Source organism: Silurus aristotelis (assembly GCF_946808225.1).
Source record: "Silurus aristotelis genome assembly, chromosome: 9".
In the NCBI taxonomy this organism is placed as follows: Eukaryota; Metazoa; Chordata; class Actinopteri; order Siluriformes; family Siluridae; genus Silurus; species Silurus aristotelis.
Genome location: NC_139582.1, coordinates 5,150,661 through 5,174,372, shown reverse-complemented (window position 1 = coordinate 5,174,372; position 23,712 = coordinate 5,150,661). Strand labels below are relative to the sequence as shown.

General features: G+C 40.4%; 1 protein-coding gene across 1 annotated transcript in view; it reads right to left on the bottom strand.

Annotated features, from left to right (window-relative positions):
* LOC310730735 (neural-cadherin) overlaps positions 1 to 23,712 on the bottom strand; it is a 314,803-nt gene that overhangs the window by 17,180 nt on the left and 273,911 nt on the right. The window contains exons 29-31 of the mRNA XM_083549799.1: positions 15,129 to 15,393; positions 8,855 to 9,035; positions 4,168 to 4,412 (exon numbers count right to left, since the gene is read on the bottom strand). Of these exons, the coding sequence (XP_083405925.1) occupies positions 4,168 to 4,412; positions 8,855 to 9,035; positions 15,129 to 15,393 (691 nt within the window). The remainder of the gene's footprint in view (positions 1 to 4,167; positions 4,413 to 8,854; positions 9,036 to 15,128; positions 15,394 to 23,712) is intronic.

Here is a 23,712-nt window from a genome sequence, read left to right as displayed (position 1 = left end):
AAGAACAAAAAAACAAAACCAGACCTGCTACCTTCTGGGAACAGGTGTATTTTATGTTTCTCATTCACAAAATTGCTCTCACAACACTACAGTAAATCTACCTTGAATAAATCCCTGTGCCAAGGGCCATATGATGAAGATCCACTAAAATGACCTGATAATACACAAGGTAAGATCACCAAGAACACAACCCACAACATATTTGCAGGTTTTTTGTGAACTGGGAGCAGTAGGAGTTTAGAGGGAACCTTAGGTCTCTGTTACCCTTTCATGCAAATGTTTGAGTTGAGTATTGTGTAATGTTCTTCAGACTTCTTTTACATGGCTCAATTTTTCATCTACAATTACTCAATTTTGAATCAATCAACCAATTTGTTAAAGCGTAAAATTCCACACCGGAGTTCTTTTTTTTGTTTTTTCTGTTAGGTCCAAAGCCAAACAGAGGTGAAAGAAGAGTCAAGAACTCGAGCATGGCATACTAAACCTATTAAAGTCCCCCAGGAGAAATAAAAAACAAAGAAAGATGGACTATTTGTGCAAAATGTCAATAGAGCAACTGCTTTCCATTCATTGGATTCTCCTCTGACCCTTTTCTACAAGGAGACAAACAGGACAGCATGCTGAAACCCAGGCCGAAGTTTCGAAAGGATCCAGGCGATTGAAATTCTGTCCAAAACGGTAGTTCATTGATCTTCATTTCTAGCCTGGCACATTAGCAAACAGCACATTGTGTGCCTACAAATTAAGTAATTAACACTTCAAAAAGCCTTTGCAGCTGCGAACGTTAAGGTCATAACAATGACGCCATGCGCCTAATCTGTGATTGAACGGAAATGATTTTGTTTGTTTTCGCCTTGATATATTGGTATGTTGGGTGAATGCTAACTTAGACCTTTTGATGAGAAAACAACAAGGATAAAGAAATGTGATGGTTTAATTATCAAAACCCTTTCCAAATGCACTTTGTGGATAACAAGGGGAGCCAAAGTTGCATTTATATTGATACCGGTCTACTTTTGGACAGCGTCTCCAGTGTCAGAATCTTTTAGCAGTCAGGGGTAATATATATATAATTTTGACCAATATGAAAAGCTAAAATTGCTAAGAATGGTGCCACTTTTAATCCAAAAAAAGATGTCTGGGAGGTCGTTCATAACTTTGTAAACATTAGAAAGATCTGCACACAATTCAGAAGTTTTGGTTTAGAGTCCGATTTTTCTCAAGGATTTCCTAATATTATGTCAGGTTGTTTTTCTTTGCTGTTTTTGCCTAGTTGCCCATAATAGATAAATACAGGGTGGAGCAGGGAAATGGGGCATTTTGGAACTGAAATTTGGTGACCGTGGGATGACAATGGTTTGGAACCAGTGCAACCTCATGTTGCTTGGCAATTTTAACTTATGTCTTAATCACCTAGCTACTATACCAACTTCCACTACATCTAGTAAGTGCCCGGGTTATGTTGGCTTGGCTACTAGTTTACTTAAACACAGTGGCGCAAAGAAATGGGAAATTTGGAACTAGGAGTTGGCGACCCTGGGAACCCCCTGCCATTAGTTATAACGGAGCAGTGGAGTGTTGCACAATGAGCATTCAATGAAAAATCTTTAATAAGAATATTGCTAATGTGAGTGCTGAAAAAAGGGAATTTTGGCATTATTACCACTTAGGACGTCATTAACTTGTTGCATATGCTAATTTTGAAGAGCAGTTCCCAGGTGGTGTAAAAAAATAAATAAATTAAAAATTAAATAAAAAAATTATAAATTATAAAAATAAAAAAATGTATTACAAATTTTATTATAAAATTATATTATATTATATTTATATATATATATATATATATATATATATATATATATATATATATATATATATATATATATATATATATATATATATATATATATATATATAATGTGTGTGTGTGTGTGTGTGTGTGTGTGTGTGTGTGTGTGTGTGTGTGTGAAGATAATTTTTTTAAATTGTTTAATAGAATTAATGATACAAAATTATATTAGTTTTTTTTTAAAAGCTTCTTTGTGTGATAATGTCCATTTTTAAAAGCACTATACAAATAAAACACTGGCATGCTAATGAACAAAAGACCCGAAATCACAGATCTGTATGTATTCAGTGTTTTTTTTTTTCCATAATTAATGAAGGCAAGCAAAGCAAAGCAGACTGCAAACAGTGTTCTGTGAAAATCTCGAAAGCAGGAACTAGAGCACCTTTTGACAGTACAACTAATTTAATAACCTCGTACGATACTTAAATAATTTCTTAGCGAGATTTTGAACCGTTTCAGCAAACACGCTCATTAAAAATGAGTGAAAGACACTGTGACCCCAGAAGCGAATGCACAAAGGTATTTCTATAATCGTGGAATTAGATCTATTCGATGTGAGTCAAGGTGCTATTCATGTCAGTGCTTGAAAAACGTAAATGTCATTTAAATAAAATGAGGAGTTGCTACACCAGCAACACATGCTGGCTAAGTGGGAAAAGATCTCCGAGAACTCTCTGCAAAAGAAAATAACAGCTTTTGATAGTCACTCACTATCAATTTTTGAGAATGAAGGAAATTCTGACACAATTAAATAATGTGTGTTTTCTTTTCTTTTCCATTGCAACTCTCTGTGGAAAAGGTTTTCCAATCTACTGTAGCTAGCCTTTACACTTCATTTAGAATTAGCTTGCTTGCTGTAATACAGTAATTCCCACCAGTCTTCTGGAAGATGTTCCACTAGATTTTGGAATGTGTTTGTGGAGATGTGTGCTCATTCAGCCTCAAGGGTGCTAGTAAATTTTGGTACTGATGTAGGTGAGGTGAGGAGGACTGGGGTGCAGTCAGCATTCCAGTTCAACCCAATAGGGTTGGAGTCAGAGCTCAATAGAAGTCCACTTAAGATCTTCCTGAGTATACCATATTTCTCAAGAGATCAGTCTGTGCAAAGGGCATTACAATACTGGAGCAGGTTTGTATCTCCTAGTATCTCCTAGTATCTCCTAGGTTTTGTATCTCCCTAGAAGAGGAAATTCACTTCTTCCACATTCCAAAAGATCCAATAATGGTGTGTCTCTAACTTTGTGGTAACAGTTCAGGAAAGAACTACATATGACTGGAACCATCAGGTCTCCCAGTACTTTTGTTCATATAGTGATTTTGGTCTCAGAACATGTACTTGGTTTGAAAAACTGTTATTAGTGCATCCCAAGATGAAACACATAATCATGCACAAATTATATCTATAAGTCTTTGGTTATTCGAGTCAATGAAACATCGACTGGGGATTTTATACCCTCTCTTCTTAAAAAACAAAACCATTTTAAATAGATCACGTAATGTTTGAAAAGCTTAAAGAACTGAAGAAGATCTGAAGCCAAAAATGCCCAAAAACCTTCAACTTCTTATTACATGAATTAAATATAACCTGACATATACCCATTATTATTTTTCATAGATGCTTGAGCAAACACTCAACAATATAAACTACTACCAAATATGAAAATCAAACAAATTCAACACATGCGGCTGGAAATGCAAAAATTTCAACAAACACTGAGTGGGATGTGGAGATAAAGGCTACGTCCATATACACTGAGAAATGATATCGACACTGCTGTTAATTTTGCTTAGAAGCTGAGTAGTAAAATCCTGAATCCTAACTAACACACATTGTTATATATGATACAGCACAGCCATTTTATTAAATAGGAATCAATACTAACTGGTTTTAGTCTTAAACAAGATTGTACATACCTGCTATCATTGGTACAGATTTACAGAAAGTGTACAGCACAAGACCAGGTAATTTATCTTTAACTTATTGTAACTTACTGTTTAATTACAAAGAGTGATTATATGAGTTAGTATATTCCTTCCCGGAAGCTTGCACCAATCCGACCATTGCATATCCAACCACAGAACTCTCGAGAAAATCCCAAGAGAGACTCAATACTCAAACCAGGCAACCAGCAATCATGTCATAATTAAATGTGAAACATACTGCATAATGTGATACTCTTAACCTGTATCTTTATATGGATATATTGAGCAGGTGTACATGTGTTTCCGAATAAACTGGACAGAGCGAGAGAGGGAGACAAAGATTTCGATTAGAAAAGAACAGAGATGTTAATGAAGGACATGATAAACATAATTACCCAGCAGTGCCATAAAGCAAATGCATATGGCAAAGAGCGATCTGAAGCTCAGGCCCACGTCATCATGATAGATGGCCAGTGTGACCTCGCAGTGGCGCCCCCTGTAGCCCTCGGGACATTCGCATGTGAACTTGGAGGGAGACTGGGCCACGCAGGTGCCCCGGTGGCATGGCCGGCTGGCACACAGGGTGTATACACAGAATTTGCCGGTAGCGTTGGCCTTGACCATGTGACCTGAAGGACACCTGGGATCAGAAGAGACAAAAGTGAACAGATGGAGAGAAATTGTGCTATTAATTATTATGTTAGAACAGTGCGGTCGAGAGTTTTAGGATCAGATAAAAATGTCTGTTTGCAGAAATTATTTATGGATTAGCCAAAAAAATATTTCATTATTTTATTATTCTGTACTGCATTGAGATGTTGAATTTTTCATCAGAAGCTCTGACTAAAATTATTGCTGTTACTCAAATAAGAGGTTTCTATTATTATTATTATTATTATTATTATTATTATTATTATTATTATTAGTAGTAGTAGTAGTAGTAGTAGTAGTAGAAACATTATTTAGTAGTACTAGTCGTAAGAAGGAATATGGAAGGATTAGTGAAACAGTGGTAGAGGATGGAGAAAGCAGTGCAACAGTGGTAAAGGATGGAGAAAGCAGTGGAACAGTGGTAAAGGATGCAGAAAGCAGTGGAACAGTGGTAAAGGATGGCGGGATCAGTGGAACAGTGGTATATAATAGAGGAATAAGTGGAACAGTGGTAGAGGATGGAGGGATCAGTGGAACAGTGGAACAGTGGTAGAGGATGGAGGGATCAGTGGAACAGTGGTAGATGATGGAAGGATTTATGGAACAGTGGTAGATGATAAAGGAATTAGTGGAACAGTGATAGACAATGGAGGAATCAGTGGAACAGTGGTAGATGAAGAAGGAATCAGTAAAACAGTGGTAGAGGATGGAAGGATGAGTGAAACAGTGGTAGATGATGAAGGAATCAGTGAAAGAGTGGTAGAGGATGGAGGGATCAGTGGAACAGTGGTAGATGAGGAAGGAATCAGTGGAAAAGTGCTTGAAGATTGAGGAATTAATGGAACAATAAAAGAAGATGAAGCAATCAGTAGAACAGAGGCAGAGGATGGAGAAATCATTGGACCAGTGGTTAAAGATGGAGGAATCAGTAGAACAGTGGTAAAAGAATGGGGAATCAGAAGAACAAAGGTAGAGATTGAGGCAGCATGGGTCAGTAAGAAAAGTGCTAGTATTATTAGAAGTAGTAAGAAATTCAACAGAGATTTGTGTCGTTCTTCCTTCACATAAACCAATAATAAAAGCTGCAGTTGCTGATATAATGAAGTTTCTTGTGAGATGTTTATTTAGAGAGCATCCTCAGTGTCAACTCTCTGTTATGAGATGACAGCCAGAGTCATGATTAAAAAACCCTCAGAGAATTTCTACAATAGTTGTAATGGGAAATGTATTGGTTTTAATTGTAACTGTAATAGTAATTTTTTGCCTTTGACTGGTTAAGGTTATGTCTGATACCATCAAGGACCAATAGAACTCTTGTGGAATCTTGTAAATCAAATTATAGTGTCTACTGGCAGCCATAATTGATCATGAGGACACCATTGGACATCTTTGGTTTGATGATAATGATTTATTGATAAGAACTCCAACGCAATTGACATAAACTCTTTAGAAAAAGGTAGAGCTGTAAATTACTGTTTGACAGATCAAAAAAGTGGCTGGTTTCTAACAACTGTTTCTTACAAAAGGAACATCATCGAAAAAATTGTTAACAAACTGTGAAAAGGAAAAAATAAAGCAAGTCTTTTGGCAAAACTAGACAAATAACGCTGCATTCGTCTTGGCAACAGGCCGGTCGGCATCACACCACTGTGTTGTTGATTACTTCTCTCAGAATGCAGGCATGTTTTAGTGCTATACGTGCAAAAAAGGGATTTAAAGGAGAAAATAACAGTGTTTATCCATAAACATATACACTGTCATGATTTGACTAGAAATTAAAATGACAAGCCAGAGCAAAGTAGTGTAAATAAATCTTTAGGCTGTGTCTAATTCTATTCTTAGAATGTTCTGGATGTCCAGATATGGGACCCTCGAACCCACTCATACAGCATAATCTCTAGGAAGCAGATAGAGCAACGAAAATCTGAAATGATTTCTATTGAATGCATGGCTAAATACTGTTATTTTTCTGCCTCCTTAAAACACACACACACACACACACACACACACACACACACACACACACACACACACACACACACACACACACACACACACACACGTACGTGCGCACACATACACATACACTTTGTATGAATTGCGCTTTGCTGGACTGCAGCCCCCTGCTGAGTAGATAAGTGGGAGAATAATGATAAAGGAATTCCAGCAGATAAGAAAATAGCCCCCTTCTAACCCCCTCAGACACAAATGAATACACAAACACCCACCTACACACACACACACACACACACACACACACACACACACACACACACACACACACACACACACACACACACACACACACACCATCAAGTAATAGGAGAAGGAGCATGGTGTGGTCCTCACAGCTTGATACTAGCATGTTTACAGACAGCCCCAGAAGCGACCCAGCTTGTGTGTGTGTGTGTGTGTGTGTGTGTGTGTGTGTGTGTGTGTGTGTGTGTGTGTGTTTGGAAAAAGACAGGAAAAAAGCAAATTGACACAAATTAAATATGTGCCTTCTCATGATTTTTCACCCAACAAAGCAGAGGTTACACACGAGTACTGATGGATATCTACTACTACTACTGATACATTTCTATGATATGCTCTTATGGCTGTATTAATTCACTGGAAGTTTTGATGTGGTCTTTTTCCATGTAAAGATTGACCTTCACCATGAAGCTTTAGTTCAGGGTCTATAGATGAAATCAGTGATGAACATTTCCACTTACAATAACTTAACACACTAGCAAGCAACAAAGCACAAGGCAATCATTTTTCTTTTAACTACAGTTAAGCGCTACTGAAACTTTAATGACTCTAATGTTATGGCATTCCGTAGACCCTCGTATACATTTCTGATAAATATTGTCAATAATCAATATAGTGATCAGTAGATCAGTGGTTGAAAATGAAGCGATCAGTGGATCAGTGGTTAAGGATAAAGGGATCGGTGGAGCAATGGTTGAAAATGGAGGGATTAGAAGAACAGTGGTTGAGGATGAAGGGATTAGAAGAACAGTGGTTGTGGATGGAGGGATTAGTAGAACAGTGGTTGAGGATGAAGGGATTAGAAGAACAGTTGTTGAGGATGAAGGGATTAGAAGAACAGTGGTTGAGGATGGAGGGATTAGTAGAACAGTGGTTGAAGATGGAGGGATCAGTGGGGCAGTGGTTGAGGATGAAGGGACAGTGATTGAGGATGGAGGGATTTAGTAGAACAGTGTTTGAGGATGGAGGGATCAGTGGAGCAGTGGTTGAGGATGGAGGATCAGTGGTTGAGGATGGAGGGATTTAGTAGAACAGTGGGTTAGGATGGAGGATCAGTGGTTGAGGATGGAGGGATCAGTGGTTGAGGATGGAGGGATTAGTAGAATAGTGGTTGAGGATGGATGGATCAGTGGTTAAGGATAGAGGGATCAGTGCTTGAGGATGGAGGGATTAGTAGAACAGTGGTTGAGGATGGAGGGATTAGTGGTTGAGGATGGAAGAATCAGTGGTTGAGGATGGAGGGATTAGTAGAATAGTGGTTGAGGATGGAGGGATTAGTGGTTGAGGATGGAAGAATCAGTGGTTGAGGATAGAGGGATTAGTAGAATAGTGGTTGAGGATGGAGGGATTAGTGGTTAAGGATGGAAGAATCAGTGGTTGAGGATAGAGGGATTAGTAGAACAGTGGTTGAGGATGGAGGAATCAGTGGTTGAGGATGGATGGATTAGTAGAATAATGGTTGAGGATGGAGGGATCAAAAAACATCTCAAGTGTTAAATTTGGTATATTGGATTCCTCCTAATTATTCACTATTCATCCTCATTCAATAGTTTGAGACCAGCAAAATGAATAAAGAACAGTCTTAATGCTTTACACAAGTAAATCAAATTCCAAAAGATTGATCAGAGCAATTCCTTGGCCGACCTTATGGTGTGTGCAGTCCAAGGATTCTTCAGGAACAAGTTTAGATTCTAACCTGCAATTAGTTTTCATTTACTTGTGAAAATGGAAGTAGTATGTTTTTTTTGTTTTTTTTTTATTATTAAAGTTGGAAATTTTATGTAGAAAATCCTTGGATGGAAGTAGCAGAAATTATTAGTGAATCTGTTAAGCATATATAGAGTGTATATTTAGCCAGCTTTGCTAATTTGGCTTGCAGTTATTACAAAGTGACATGTAAATTGGACAATTGAACACGGATCAGTTAATTTAATTTGTGCTTAATTGGTTGATACAGTTTGAAGATGATATAAATTTACTACCTTCTACACACTATCAACATGCTGGTGAGATACTTGTGATAACTCTTGTATCCTCTAGTCTGATAAAATATGCGAGGGTGAAAATTAGATTAAAATAAGAATGTGTGTGTGTGTGTGTGTGTGTGTGTGTGTGTGTGTGTGTGTGTGTGTGTGTGTGTGTGTGTGTGTGTGTGCAGTATGTGTGTATATGTACCTGCACTCATGGATCCTCCACAGGTCGACACAGGTGAATGGAGGGCTACATTGATTCCTCCTGCAGGAGTCTGATGAGCAGCCCAGTGTCACTCCCACAGTGCTAAGGACTAACACACCATCTTTTGACTGAGAGTCCATAGGCATGGAGCGTCCGTTTAGCCTCAAGTCACGCATACAGCCTGGAACAGACAAAGAGAAAAGCCAAGTTACTATTTAGCAATAGTTAAAGTCACTGAACCTAGCTGAACCTCAACTATTTCAGTCTAAACCTTTACTATTCCAATTTAAAATCACACCCAAGCCACATATAAACACTCTGTCTTCAGTAGAAAGTTTGTACCAATTGGTATTATCTGCATTGACACAAAAGCAGAAAAGCAGGATCTATCCTGGTTGGCCGAGTTGGTGAACAGCCTTATTCCAAAATAGATTAAATTAATTATTTTCCTCAAAATTCTACAAACAATACCTCATAATGACAACGTTTCCACTGATCATCCTTGAGATGTTTTAACAACTTGACTGGAGTTCACCTGTGGTAAATTCAGTTGACTGGACATGATTTGGAAAGGCACACACCTGTCTATATAAGGTTTCACGGTTAACAGTGCATGTCAGAGCACAAACCGACCCATGAAGTCCAAGGAATTGTCTGTAGACCGAGACAGGATTGTATTAAGGCACAGATCTGGGGAAGGGTATAGAAACATTTCTGCATCACTAAAGGGACCACTGAGCGCAGTGGCCTCCATCATGTGTAAAGGGAAGAAATTTGTAGTCAACAGAACTCTTACTAGAGCGGAGCCACCCGGCAAACTGAGCGATCGGGAGAGAATAGCCTTAGTCAGGGAGGTGACCAAGAACTTGATGATCACTTTAAAAGAGCTCCAGGGTTTCTCTGTTGCGAGAAGAGAACCTTCCAAAAGAACAACCATCTATGCAGCAGTTTATCAATCAGGCCTGTATGTTAGCATGGCCAGACAGAATCCACTCCTTAATAAAAGGCACATAACAGCCTGCCTGAAGTTTGCCAAAAGGCACCTGAAGACTCAGACCATGAGAAACAAAGATTGAACACTTCGGCCTAAATACTAAGCGTCATGTTTGGTGAAAACCAGGCACCGCTTATCACCTGGACAATACCATCCCTACAGTGAAACATGGTGGGGGCAGCATCATGCTGTGGGGATGTTTTTTAGCAGCAGGAACTGGGAGACTAGTCAGGCAGCAGGCAGCAATGTACATAAGCATCCTTGATAAAAACCTGATCCAGAGCACGCTGGACCTCAGACTAGGGCAACGGTTCATCTTCCAAAAGGACATTGACACTAATCATACAGCCAAGATAACAAAGGAGTGGCTACGAGTAACTCTGTAAATGTTCTTGAGTGGCCCAGTCATAGCCCAGACTTGAACACAACCTGAAAAGGGGAGGGAGTGGTAGCTTAGTGGGTAAGGTTCTGGATTACTGATCCGAAGGTCGGTTGTTCAAGCCAAGCTGCCACTCTTGGGCCCTTGAGCAAGGCCCTTACCCCTCTGTGCTCTAGGGGCACCGTATAATGAAAAAAATAAAAGACTTGAGGCCGTAATTGGTGCCAAGACTGCATCAAAAAAGTATTGAGCAAAGGCTGTGAATACATTATAACATTAGCTGCTTTGAGACAATGTTCATTGTTAAAAGCGCGATACAAATAAAAATGAATTGAATTGAATTGAACTTATGTACATGTGATGGTCTTTTTCGTTTTTTATTTGTAATGAATTTGTAAAGATTTCAAACACACTTCTTTCACATTGTCATTATGGGGTATTGTTTGTAGGATTTTGTGCACTCTAGACCCAAAATTCTGTCCAGATATACTGTTTATTACAAAGTGCCAGAAATCCATGGAAATACAAGAAAAGCCAAAGACATGCTCTTTAAAGTGTACTCTCTTCTCTCGTTATGGTGTTTTTTTATTTTTTTTTTATTTTTTTTTTTTTTCCTAAATTACATTAGATGACACAATATTACATCATCAAAAGTTTTTAATAATTATGTAAAGCAGCAGCAAGAATAAAACATGAGGCACAGAGGATGGTACAAAAGATCAGAACCTCTGTTTCCACAAAACATTAATATAATTTATGAAAAGACAAAGTCTTGTCATTGCAGATTTTTTACTAGGATTTTTATAGTATTATTAATAATAATAATAATAATAATAATAATAATAATAATAATAATAATAATAACAATAATAATAATAATAATAATCATCATCATTATCATCATCATCATCATTATCATCATCATCATATTAAATCATAATAATTACATACACAGAATGTGCATGATTAATGTTTTAAAATGGTAAAGATTTTTTTATACAGATTTTAATTTTGTCCTGCAAAACACATTTATTATACATTAAGAAAAAAAGTCAGTAGACATCCTAAGCAGGAATTCCTAATTCTATAAATACCAAATTGCAAACGCTTCACACTTACACGTGTCCCACCCATTCCACCAGCAAAATGTAAATCCAGAAGTTACAGCATGTTGCACATCCTGTATTTGCTTACTGAAACCTGATTGGCTCTTAGATTTTATGACACAAAAACATTTGCATGTTTTGATAGAATTCAGCACAACAGTTGAAGTAATTTTTTGGGGGGGGTCAGTCTGTACATATGGTTATTACACTAGACAGTACTGAGACCGTCTTACGATAAATCACAAGATATGATCATGTGACCAGTGAGTTTCATCAGATACTAGGATTGCACATGCAAGTCAGAATGTGTGTTACAAGGTTGGAGTATGATTATGAAATAAATACAGTAAATTATTCGGATTATGAAATATATCAATTGTTCATTAACTCATCCCTATAAAAAAAGGACTACTCATCCTGATAAACATACATTGATTAAAAAAAATAATAAAAAAATGCATTAGTGCTTTGGATGTTATATATAGATGACTAGACAGTAACAAAGCCGCTAACTATTGTATTAGTCTTTTCCCACAGAGCTCAAATTTTACACACACTTGAATATATACCTAGCCACACACACATTTAAATTCACACACCCTCGGATTTTAAGGCAGAGGCTTTTAATGTCCACTTAACCACCAGACTGTTTCCGCCTGAGGCGAGTCAGAGCCTAGGGCAGCACTTGTCCTGCTGTCATCCTTTCTTTCCACTCCATCCTTCTTGTCATATGCCATTTCATAGCTTGGAATCGTTTTGTTTCCTGCCAGGTGCTCAGTAAGTCTACGAGTTTGGCTCTTACACGGGCGCTGCATTTAAGCCTGTTATGATTTAATCATCACTGATAAATCTTTCATTACTGCTAATACAATAGAGCACAATCAGACAGGCGAGAAGGGTTTAAGTCTGAATTCATAATGGGTTAGTGATGCTTTGTAGTGGAGTGTCATGGAAGTCTAACCTGCACTTAAAGTAGCCTAGAATTCAGGCAAAAATAAATAAAATGTCCACTGCTAAGAACTGTTTTTTTTTTTTTTTTTTTTTACTTCAGCAGAACTCTGAAAATTACACAATTTAGTGCGAACTTTATTTCCGAGAAAATATGACCTTTATTCTTTGGAGAATACGTTTTTTTTTCTATTGATTGGAGTTATGCTAAACTATTTTATAAGAAATAAATAATACAAAGAGTAACAACAACACACCTATAAATTCAATATAAATACATATGTGTGTGTGTATATAGTTAAAGAATTATATGTAATTTGGATGATGTTATATGTAATTAGAATTTATGTTATATACAATCTTTTATTACCACTTAATTTCTGTGAAGCTGCTTTAAGACAATGTGTGACAAAAATCGAATATTAATCAATTCATCTCTAAACTGTTACCACACACACTTTTATAGGATCATATTGTGTTCGGAAGCTGTAGCATAAAATTTCCCTTTATTTGAAATAGGGGATACAAACCTGTTATTGCAGAACGATGCGCGCAGAGCCAGTTCCATTAAGATATGGTTTACATAAGCTAGAGTAGAAGATCTTGGATAACCTGCTTTAAAGCCCTATGTTCAACCTTATTGAACCTTATTCAAACTTTTTGGGATGAATTGGAACAGTGATGGCACCCCAGGCCTCCTCACCTCACCTACATCAGTACCTGACTTTACAACTGAATGGCTTTACAATTGCATGTTTTGGTGACTATGGTACTTCTAGAAATAACTGCACCAACTTTTAGAAATAACTGCACCAACATCAGGTATTAGTAGCTTAGAAATAATAATAATAATAATAATAATAATAATAATAATAATAATAATAATAATATTTAAATATCCAAACTCTGAAACGTAATATTAACAATGTAAATTGGAGGAATTTTAGTTACAGAAGCAACAGACTCATTTTAAAAGCCCTAAAGACGAGCTGCCCCATCAAGGATTTGCTTAAACCAAGTTGGAAGCTTATCGAGGATTTGTGGAGCTATTTGCTAAGGATTTGTTGCATTTTGGTTCAGTTTCTGAGGCTCAATTTTAAACCTGGTTCAATAAACCAGTGATTAAAACATACATCTCCGACTTTAATCTTTACCTGATTCATGTTGATATGCATTGTGTTTCAATCCAATGATAGATTTGTTCCTAGGATTCATTATTATTAATATTTTTTAAACATTTGCAGTAAATACTTATATTAAAAACTTTTGCAAGCATTTAATACATTTAAAAGTGAGCATAAAGTGCAATAGCATAGACTACACTTTATCTCAGTGCAACATAGACCACACTTTACCTCAGTGCAACAACATAGTCTACACTTTACCTCAGTGCAACAACATACTCTACACTTTACTTCAATGCAACAACATACTCTACACTTTACTTCAATGCAACAACATAAACCACATTTTACCTCAGTGCAACATAGTCTACACTTTACCTCAGTGCAACAACATAGTCTACACTTTACCTCAGTGCAACAACATAGTCTACACTTTACCTCAGTGCAACAACATAGTCTACACTTTACCTATGCAAACTTTGCACATACACACATTAATCTAACTTTGCAGGATTTTGCACATGCATGTCTTAGATTTTTCCATTGTACACTGTATATTTTATATATGCACACACATTTCTTCTATTTTCACTATTATACAGTTTCAAGATTTTATTTATGTCTTGTGTCTTTTTTCAGTTTTGTCTGTATAATTTACATCCTGGGCTGCTGGAGGAGTAAGAATTTCAATATATGGTATAACAGACTGTTTTCCTTTCCTCTGCTCTGGAATTTAAGTAAAACTAAACCCAGGCTTTTACAAGTGTTTATATACAATACTCTATCTATTAAACTGTTTTACAGGACACATTTAAATTTTGGATACATTTTAATTTTTTCCAGGTTAAAGACTACCATGCTGGCAGAGTTAGAGAAGAGATGTCCAGGCAAAAAATAAATTACAAATCTATGTAATGAATCTAAATCTAATTAGCATTGGAGTAGATCATGTTTAATAATAATTCTTACACTGTATGGCCAAATGTTTGTGGATACATTACTATTGCATTTATAGATGTTTTTTGAACATTTCAATCTGAACTTTGCTGTTTAAATAACCTTCAGGCTTCATATAAGGCTTTCTACTAGATTTAAGAACGATTGGCTCTCACTTTTACACATTTTGAGACAGCTGGCTGGTTCTTGCCCAAGCTGGTACTACAAAGTTGGATTCAAACAATTGTATAGGATGTCTTTGAATGCAGAAGCATAAAATTTTCCCATCAATTGATCTAGCAAACCCAAACCTGGTTCAGCATGATAATGCCCTTGTGCACAATTCCAACTACATTATAAGTTTCTTTTCGGCTTCTCCCGTTAGGGGTCGCCAATTCCAACTACATTATTTTATGTTTTACATTGGTTGGAGTGGAAGATCATTAGTGCCTTGCAATAGATCTCTGACATCAACTCTTTTGAATGCCTCCTCATCTCAAATACATCAATACCTGACTTTTCTAACACCCTTGTGTTGTTAATAAATAAGCATAGCTCTCCACAATAAGATTCCAAAAATCTAGTGGAACATCTTTCTAAGAAAGTGGAAGTTATTATAACAACATATGGGAACTAAATGTGGAATGGGATGTTCCAAAAGCACATCTGGATTGTATGGTCAGGTGTCAGTGCAGTATATGTTGCATAATAAAATGCAATTTGGCATCAAAAGATGCTCAGAATTCCAAACCTTAACCAAGGGTTTTTATTATTATTATTTTTTTACCTTGAAAGCTCTTGTTGTGTCCAGTGGGGAACGAGTTTCCAAGCATGACCAAGGAGGGGTCAACGATGATCTCGCGGCTGCGTCCAGGTGAACCTGTGACCTCCCTTCGCCCACCGCCTCCATCTACACGCAGGGTCATCTCATTATCGTGGCGCTCAAGGTGAACTTCGTGCCACTCGCCGTTATCCAGACGATGAGAGAGCATAGTCAGGTTGAAATCTCCATCTCCGAGGTTGTAGTAGACCGTTAACAAGCCCTGAAATATCTGCGATACCAAGAAGCATATTAACTGCTGTTATTTTCAGGGGAAAATAAATAAAAAATAAACACTTCAGGTCAGAGGATGGTGTAGTGATAAGAAATCTCGGTTGGTGATGAACAGAGAAAGATGTGATGAAAGAGACAGAAAGAAACAGACAGGACAGTTGAAGGAAAAGGCTTAGCATGGATTGAGCCAGGAAGCCATGGGAACTGGATATAATCAGGCAAAGAAGGGATCTGATAAAGCCCTGCCACACACTGACAGAATTAAACATACCACCCCTTTAATTGGAAACTCTGGGACCGGGCAATTCAATACACTGTCAGTTTAGTCTAGCGCTGCTTTCCCATGCCACAAAAACAGTATATCTGCTGAATATTCTACATTTATATGTCTTTTTTTTATCTTTGAAATGATTATTTATCCTCAGCTGGCCTGTGAAAATGATAGACATCCTCAAAAGATTTTCACCACGAAACTAAAAACAAAGCATGTTTTGAGGAACTGTAATTTCTATCATAAAACTTGATTCTTGAAATGTGTTTTAATGTTGTATTATTTACAAGTATTGACAATGCAGGAAGATTATACAGTGCAAAAGGACCTCACTGTGGAAATACAGTAGGTGTGTAATGCTTTTAAATTTTCACAGTATGATCATCTAAACATATTGCCTTTAATGGACCATTTAAATGCATAAAAGCAAATGGTAAAAGAAGACTAATAAAAATGTAATATTAAATATTACTAAAAGGTTTGTTTAACACACTTTTTTTTTTTGTTTAATCAATAGCATCTCAATGACTCCACATAAACTATATGGAGGAAAGTTTGTGGACATCTGATCATTAGATTTTTTTTATAACCTCAACACTTATGGGAAGATGTTCCACTAGATTTCACAGTGTTCTTTGATAGATTTCAGCATCAAGTGTTTTTGTAAAAGCCAGAGACTGATGTAGGTTTGGTGAGGAGGCTTGGGGTGCAGTCAGTCTTCAAATTCAACCCCAATAGGGGTGAGGTCAGAGCCCTATAGCTGGACACTATGTCAAGCACCATGTAAAGCATATCTTCATGGAGCTCGTTTTAGGCACAGAAGCAGTGTGATGTTGAAACAGGTTTGGATCTCCTAGTTTAAATGTAAGGAAAATTTCATGCTATGACATTTAAAGACAATATGATCCTAAAAACTTGTGTTTTTAGACAAAACTATTAGACAAAACAGTCTAATATTGAAGAAGCGTTTATTGTATTTTGAGTCTAAAACCATATCTCAAAATACAATAAACGCTTCTTCAATATTAGACTGTTTTGTCAGCCTGTGTTCCTGGTAGATTTAGATTCTGTTTTTTTCCCTCAAGAATGAAACTCAATGTGCTCTTTTCCTGCTGTAGCTCATCTGACTGAACACTGAGTCACTGCACTTTTTGAGATGCTTTTCTGCTCAGTGTGGCTGTAAAGAGTGGATAATTGTCTTACTCGGCAATTCCTGTTTGTTCAAATGTTTTTTTTTTTTGGAAATTGTTTTAGAAAATTCCAGGAGATTTCAGAAATGCAATCCTGTCTTGTATTACCAAACTGTTATCATTCTTGTTTATCTCATGCTGGAAGAAGAAGCCTTTATCCATCACATATACGGTACATAGGATGGCATCAAGGACTTTGAGGATACATTTGGACTGTAATCAACAATCTATTATTCACATTCATGTATATACAGTGAGGAAAATAAGTATTTGAACACCCTGCTCTCCTTTAACTGCCACCTTAACGTGGTGGAGGGGTTTGAGTACCCGAATGACCCTAGGAGCTATGTTGTCAGGGGCTATATGCCCCTGGTAGGGTCTCCCAAGGCAAACAGGTCCTAGGCGACGGGTCAGACTAAGAGCGGTTCAAAAAACCCCTAATGAGACAGAATAAATCAAGGACCCTGACGTCGCCCGGTATGGCGCAGCCGGGGCCTCACCCTGGAGCCAGGCCCGGGGTTGGGGCTCGTATGCGAGCGCCTGGTGGCCGGGCCTTCCCCCACGGGGTCCGGCCAGGCTCAGCCCGAAGGAGCGACGTGGGGCCGCCTTCCAGTGGGCTCACCACCTGCAGGAGGGACCGTAAGGGGCCGGTGCAAAGAGGATTGGGCGGCAGTCGAAGGCGGGGGCCTCGACAACCCGATCCCTGGACACGGAAGCTAGCTCTTGGGACATGGAATGTCACCTCGCTGGCGGGGAAGGTGCCTGAGATTGTGCGTGAGATTAAAAGGTTCCGACTAGAGATAGTCGGGATCACCTCTACGCACGGCTTGGGGTCTGGAACCACACTCCTCGAGAGAGGATGGACTCTTCACCACTCTGGAGTTGCCCATGGCGAAAGGCGGCGGGCTGGTGTGGGTTTGCTTATAGCCCCCAGCTCAGCCGCCATGTGTTGGAGTTTACCCTGGTGAATGAGAGGGTCGTTTCCCTGCACCTACGGGTTGGGGACAGGTCTCTTACTGTCGTGTGTGCCTACAGGCCAAACGGCAGTGCAGAGTACCCGGCCTTCTTGGGGTCTCTGGGAGGGGCGCTGGAAAGTGCTCTGACTGGGGACTCCGTCAATCTACTGGGAGACTTCAATGCCCACGTGGGCAGCGACAGTGACACCTGGAGGGGCGTGATTGGGAGGAACGGCCCCCCTGATCTGAACCCGAGTGGTGTTCAGTTATTGGACTTCTGTGCGTGTTACAGTTTGTCCATAACGAACACCATGTTCAAGCATAAGGGTGTCCATCAGTACACGTGGCACCAGGACACCCTATGCCGTAGGTCGATGATCGACTTTGTGGTCGTTTCATCTGACCTGCGGCCGTATGTCTTGGACACTCGGGTAAAGAGAGGGGCGAAGCTGTCAACTGATCACCACCTGGTGGTGAGTTGGATCCGATGGCGGGGGAGGAAGCTGGACAGACTTGGCAGAACCAAGCGTACTGTGAGGGTCTGCTGGGAACGTTTGGCCGAGTCTCCTGTCAGAGTTATCTTCAACTCCCACCTCCGGCGGAGCTTCGACCGGATCCCGAGGAGGGTTGGAGATATTGAGTCCGAGTGGACCATGTTCTCCACCTCCATTGTCGAAGCGGCCGCTCGGAGCTGTGGCTGTAAGGTCTCCGGTGCCTGTCGAGGCGGCAATTCCCGAACCCGGTGGTGGACGCCGGAAGTAAGGGATGCTGTCAAGCTGAAGAAGGAGTCCTATCGGGCCTGGTTGGCTTGTGGGACTTCTGAGGCAGCCGACGGGTACCGGCAGGCCAAGCGAACTGCAGCCCGGGTGGTTGTGGAGGCAAAAACTCGGGCCTGGGAGGAGTTCGGTAAGGCCATCGAGAAGGACTATCGGCTGGCCTCGAAGAGATTCTGGCAAACCGTCCAGCGCCTCAGGAGAGGGGAGCAGTGCCCTACCAACGCTGTTTACAGTAGGGGTGGGGAGCTGTTGACCTCATCTGGGGAGGTCGTTGGACGGTGGAAGGAATACTTCGAGGATCTCCTCAATCCCGCCGTCACATCTTCCATTGAGGAAGCAGAGGCTGAGGGCTCAGAGGTAGACTCATCCATCACCCAAGCTGAAGTCACCGAGGTAGTCAAGAAACTCCTCGGTGGCAAGGCACCGGGGGTGGATGAGATCCGCCCTGAGTACCTCAAGTCTCTGGATGTTGTGGGGCTGTCTTGGCTGACACGCCAATTTGCAGCATTGCGTGGAGGTCGGGGACAGTGCCTCTGGGATGGCAGGCCGGGGTGGTGGTCCCTCTTTTTAAGAAGGGGGACCGGAGGGTGTGTTCTAACTATAGGGGGATCACGCTTCTCAGCCTCCCTGGGAAAGTCTATGCCAGGGTACTGGAGAGGAGAATACGGCCGATAGTAGAACCTCGGATTCAGGAGGAACAGTGTGGTTTTCATCCAGGTCGTGGAACACTGGACCAGCTCTATACCCTCTACAGGGTGCTGAAGGGTTCATGGGAGTTTGCCCAACCAGTCCACATGTGTTTTGTGGATTTGGAGAAGGCATTCGACTGTGTCCCTGGCGGCAGCCTTTGGAGGGTGCTCCGGGAGTATGGGGTCCGGGGTCCTTTACTAAGGGCTGTCCGGTCCCTGTACGACCGAAGCAGGAGCTTGGTTCGCATTGCCGGCAGTAAGTCAGACTTGTTCCCGGTGCATGTTGGACTCCGGCAGGGCTGCCCTTTGTCACCGGTTCTGTTCATAATTTTTATGGACAGAATTTCTATGCGCAGCCAGGGTGTCCGGTTTGGTGACAACGCGATTTCGTCTCTGCTCTTTGCAGATGATGTTGTCGTGTTGGCTTTATCAAACGAAGACCTTCGGCAGTCACTGGGACGGTTTGCAGCCAAGTGTGAAGCGGCTGGGATGAGAATCAGCAACCCCAAATCAGAGGCCATGGTCCTCAGTCGGAAAAGGGTGGCTTGCCCACTTCAGGTTGGTGGAGAGTTCTTGCCTCAAGTGGAGGAGTATAAGTATCTTGGGGTTTTGTTCACGAGTGAGGGAAGGATGGAACGGGAGTTTGACAGACGGATCGGTGCAGCTTCTGCAGTAATGCGGCCGATGTACCGGTCTGTCGTGGTGAAAAAAGAGCTGAGCCGCAAGGCGAAACTCTCGATTTACCCGTCAATCTACGTTCCTACTCTCACCTATGGTCATGAGTTCTGGGTCATGACCGAAAGGACAAGATCCCGGATACAGGCGGCCGAAATGAGCTTTCTCCGCAGGGTGGCTGGGCGATCCCTTAGAGATAGGGTGAGAAGCTCGGTCACTCGAGAGGAGCTCAGAGTAGAGCCGCTGCTCCTCCACATCGAGAGGGGTCAGCTGAGTTGGCTCGGGCATCTGTTCCGGATGACTCCTGAACGCCTTCCCGGAAAGAAGAGAGACTATGTCTCCCGGCTGGCCTGGGAACGCCTCGGTGTCCCCCCGGAGGAGCTGGAAGAAGTGTCTAGGGAGAGGGAAGTCTGGGCATCTCTGCTTAGACTACTGCCCCCGCGACCCGGCCCCGGATAAGCGGGAGAAGATGAGATGAAATGAGATGAGATGAGAGATGAACACCCTGCTATTTTGCAAGTTCTCCAACTTAGAAATCATGGAGGGGTCTAAAATTGTTCAAAATTGGTCTTAAAATGTTCACGCTGAGAGACATAATCTAAAAAAAAAATCCAGAAATCACAATGTATGATTTTTTTAACTATTTATTTGTTTGATACAGCTGCAAATAAGTATTTGAACACCTGAGAAAGTCAATGTTAATATTTGGTACAGTAGCCTTTGTTTGCAATTACAGAGTTCAAACGTTTCCTGTAGTTTTTCACCAGGTTTGCACACACTGCAGGAGGGATTTTGGCCCACTCCTCCACACAGATCTTCTCTAGATCAGTCAGGTTTCTGGCCTGTCGCTGAGAAACAAGGAGTTTGAGCTCCCTCCAAAGATTCTCTATTGGGTTTAGGTCTGGAGATTGGCTAGGCCATGCCAGAACCTTGATATGCTTCTTACAGAGCCACTCCTTGGTGTGCTTCGGGTCATTGTCATGTTGGAAGACCCAGCCTCGACCCATCTTCAATGCTCTAACTGAGGGAAGGAGGTTGTTCCCCAAAATCTCGCAATAAATGGCCCCGGTCATCCTCTCCTTAAGACAGTGCAGTCGCCCTGTCCCATGTGCAGAAAACCACCCCCAAAGCATGATGCTACCACCCCCATGCTTCACAGTAGGGATGGTGTTCTTGGGATGGTACTCATCATTCTTCTTCCTTCAAACACGTTTAGTGGAATTATGACCCAAAAGTTCTATTTTGGTCTCATCTGACCACATGACTTTCTCCCATGACTCCTCTGGATCATTCAAATGGTCATTGGCAAACTTAAGACGTGCCTGGACATGTGTTGGTTTAAGCAGAGGAACCTTCCGTGCCATGCATGATTTCAAACCATGATGTCTTAGTGTATTACCAACAGTAACCTTGGAAACGGTGGTCCCAGCTCTTTTCAGGTCATTGACCAGCTCCTCCCGTGTAGTTCTGGGCTGATTACTCACCTTCCTTAGGATCATTGAGACCCCACGAGGTGAGATCTTGCATGGAGCCCCAGTCAGAGGGAGATTGACAGTCATGTTTAGCTTCTTCCATTTTCTAATGATTGCTCCAACAGTGGACCTTTTTTCACCAAGCTGCTTGGCGATTTCCCCGTAGCCCTTTCCAGCCTTGTGGAGGTGTACAATTTTGTCTCTAGTGTCTTTGGACAGCTCTTTGGTCTTGGCCATGTTAGTAGTTGGATTCTTACTGATTGTATGGGGTGGACAGGTGTCTTTATGCAGCTAACGACCTCAAACAGGTGCATCTAATTTAGGATAATAAATGTAGTGGAGGTGGACATTTTAAAGGCAGACTAACAGGTCTTTGAGGGTCAGAATTCTAGCTGATAGACAGGTGTTCAAATACTTATTTGCAGCTGTATCATACAAATAAATAGTTTAAAAATCATATATTGTGATTTCTGGATTTTTTTTTTTAGATTATGTCTCTCACAGTGGACTTGCACCTACGATGACAATTTCAGACCCCTGCATGATTTCTAAGTGGGAGAACTTGCAAAAAAGCAGGTGTTCAAATACTTATTTTCCTCACTATATATCTATATATATCTATATATATATATATATAGTGTATATATATGTATGTCTATCTATCTATCTATCTATCTATCTATCTATCTATCTATCTATCTATCTATCTATCTATCTATCTATCTATCTATCTATCTATCTATCTATCTATCTATCTATCTATCTATCTATCTATTTATCTGGCTCAAGACCACAGGTTAAATGAACAGTTTAAGCACCTGTTACTGCACCCCTTAACAATGATGGAACTGTAATGAATGGACATTTGGTGCCACCAATGGCAGGATGGGTTTCGTTTTAGAGTCCGGTTCCTCTCAAGGTTTCTTCCTCATGCATGTCATCTCAGGGACTTTTTCCTCGCCACAGTCACCAATGGCTCACTCGTTGAGGATAAACTTACAATTATAAGAAACAGATGTATATCTTAGAAACTTTTTATTACTGCTTCATCTTTGTAAAGCTGCTTTAAGACAATGGTTAAGTTCAATTTCTTTTTATTTGTATAGCCCTTTTAACCCTGGGCATTGCCTCGAAGCTTCTTCTATTGTTATATAGCTTGTTACGAGGTTAGCGTCAGAGCCCAGTTTGTTGATGCTGTTGCTTGAAACTATGACCATTAGTAATATAATGTGGGAAATGGAATTTCAGGGATTAAAATGCTGATCAGGAGGTTGTGGGTTTGAATCACAGCACCACCAAGCTGCCACTGCTAGACCCTCAAACAAAGCCTTCAACTTTTACGCTGTATAAATGAGATCACTGTAGGTTGCTCTGGGGAAGGCACTCTGCCAAATAAAATTATTGTAAATACCGTTTTTGTCTCGGTTAAGAATAAGTGACTGAATAAGAACAAATGCAGGGGAAGAGGTAACAGAAGTTAAGACGTTAAGACTTTTGATCGGAGTTCAAATCGCGGCACCACCAAGCTGGGCCCTTGAGCAAGGCCCTTGACTCTCAACTGCGCAGTTACTGCATATAAAAGAAATAATTGGTAGTCGATGCGGATTTGTGCGTCTGCCGATTGCCGTAAAAAGTCATTGATTTCAAAAATACACCAGCAACAGTTTTAGACTTTGAAGGCCTTTATCAAGTGTAATAGGCTAACAGGAGAAATCTACCTGATTGTGTGTGAATGCTTACAAGTACTCGGCTTTCCTTTCGTACAACTAACCATTCGTTTCATTTTCTGAAGCTTTCCACACAAGTCCCAGAGTGCATAATTTACTCTCCTGCATTTAAAATGCTACCTCTTTTGTCATGACATGAGCACCGGAGCCAAACAAAACAGCCAAGCTGGAAGGCACTGAGGTTTTTTCCCATTCACCCCCCCAAACCACCACCCACCAACCACCCACCCCCCTTATTCGCTTGCACTGACAAGCATTTGCCAGGGTGAAGTTTATCTAAAGCGAGCTTTAACTTCAAGGTCTGCCAATAAACTATTCATTCTGTTATTGATATAGGGGTATACGTAGCCCTTAGCGGACATATTCAATCCTTAGGAGACTTAGCGATTCAATCAAAAGATCCACAATCTTCCTGTCAATTAAAGATATAGTGGTGTACGCTTGCTTTTTTGCCTTGGGTGGTGCAGAGCTGATTTTGGACGTTTCCACTGAGACCCAGCATGCCTTTGAATGCACCCCATAAACTCCTCTATTACCCCTGTAGCTTCTGTGTACTGAGGA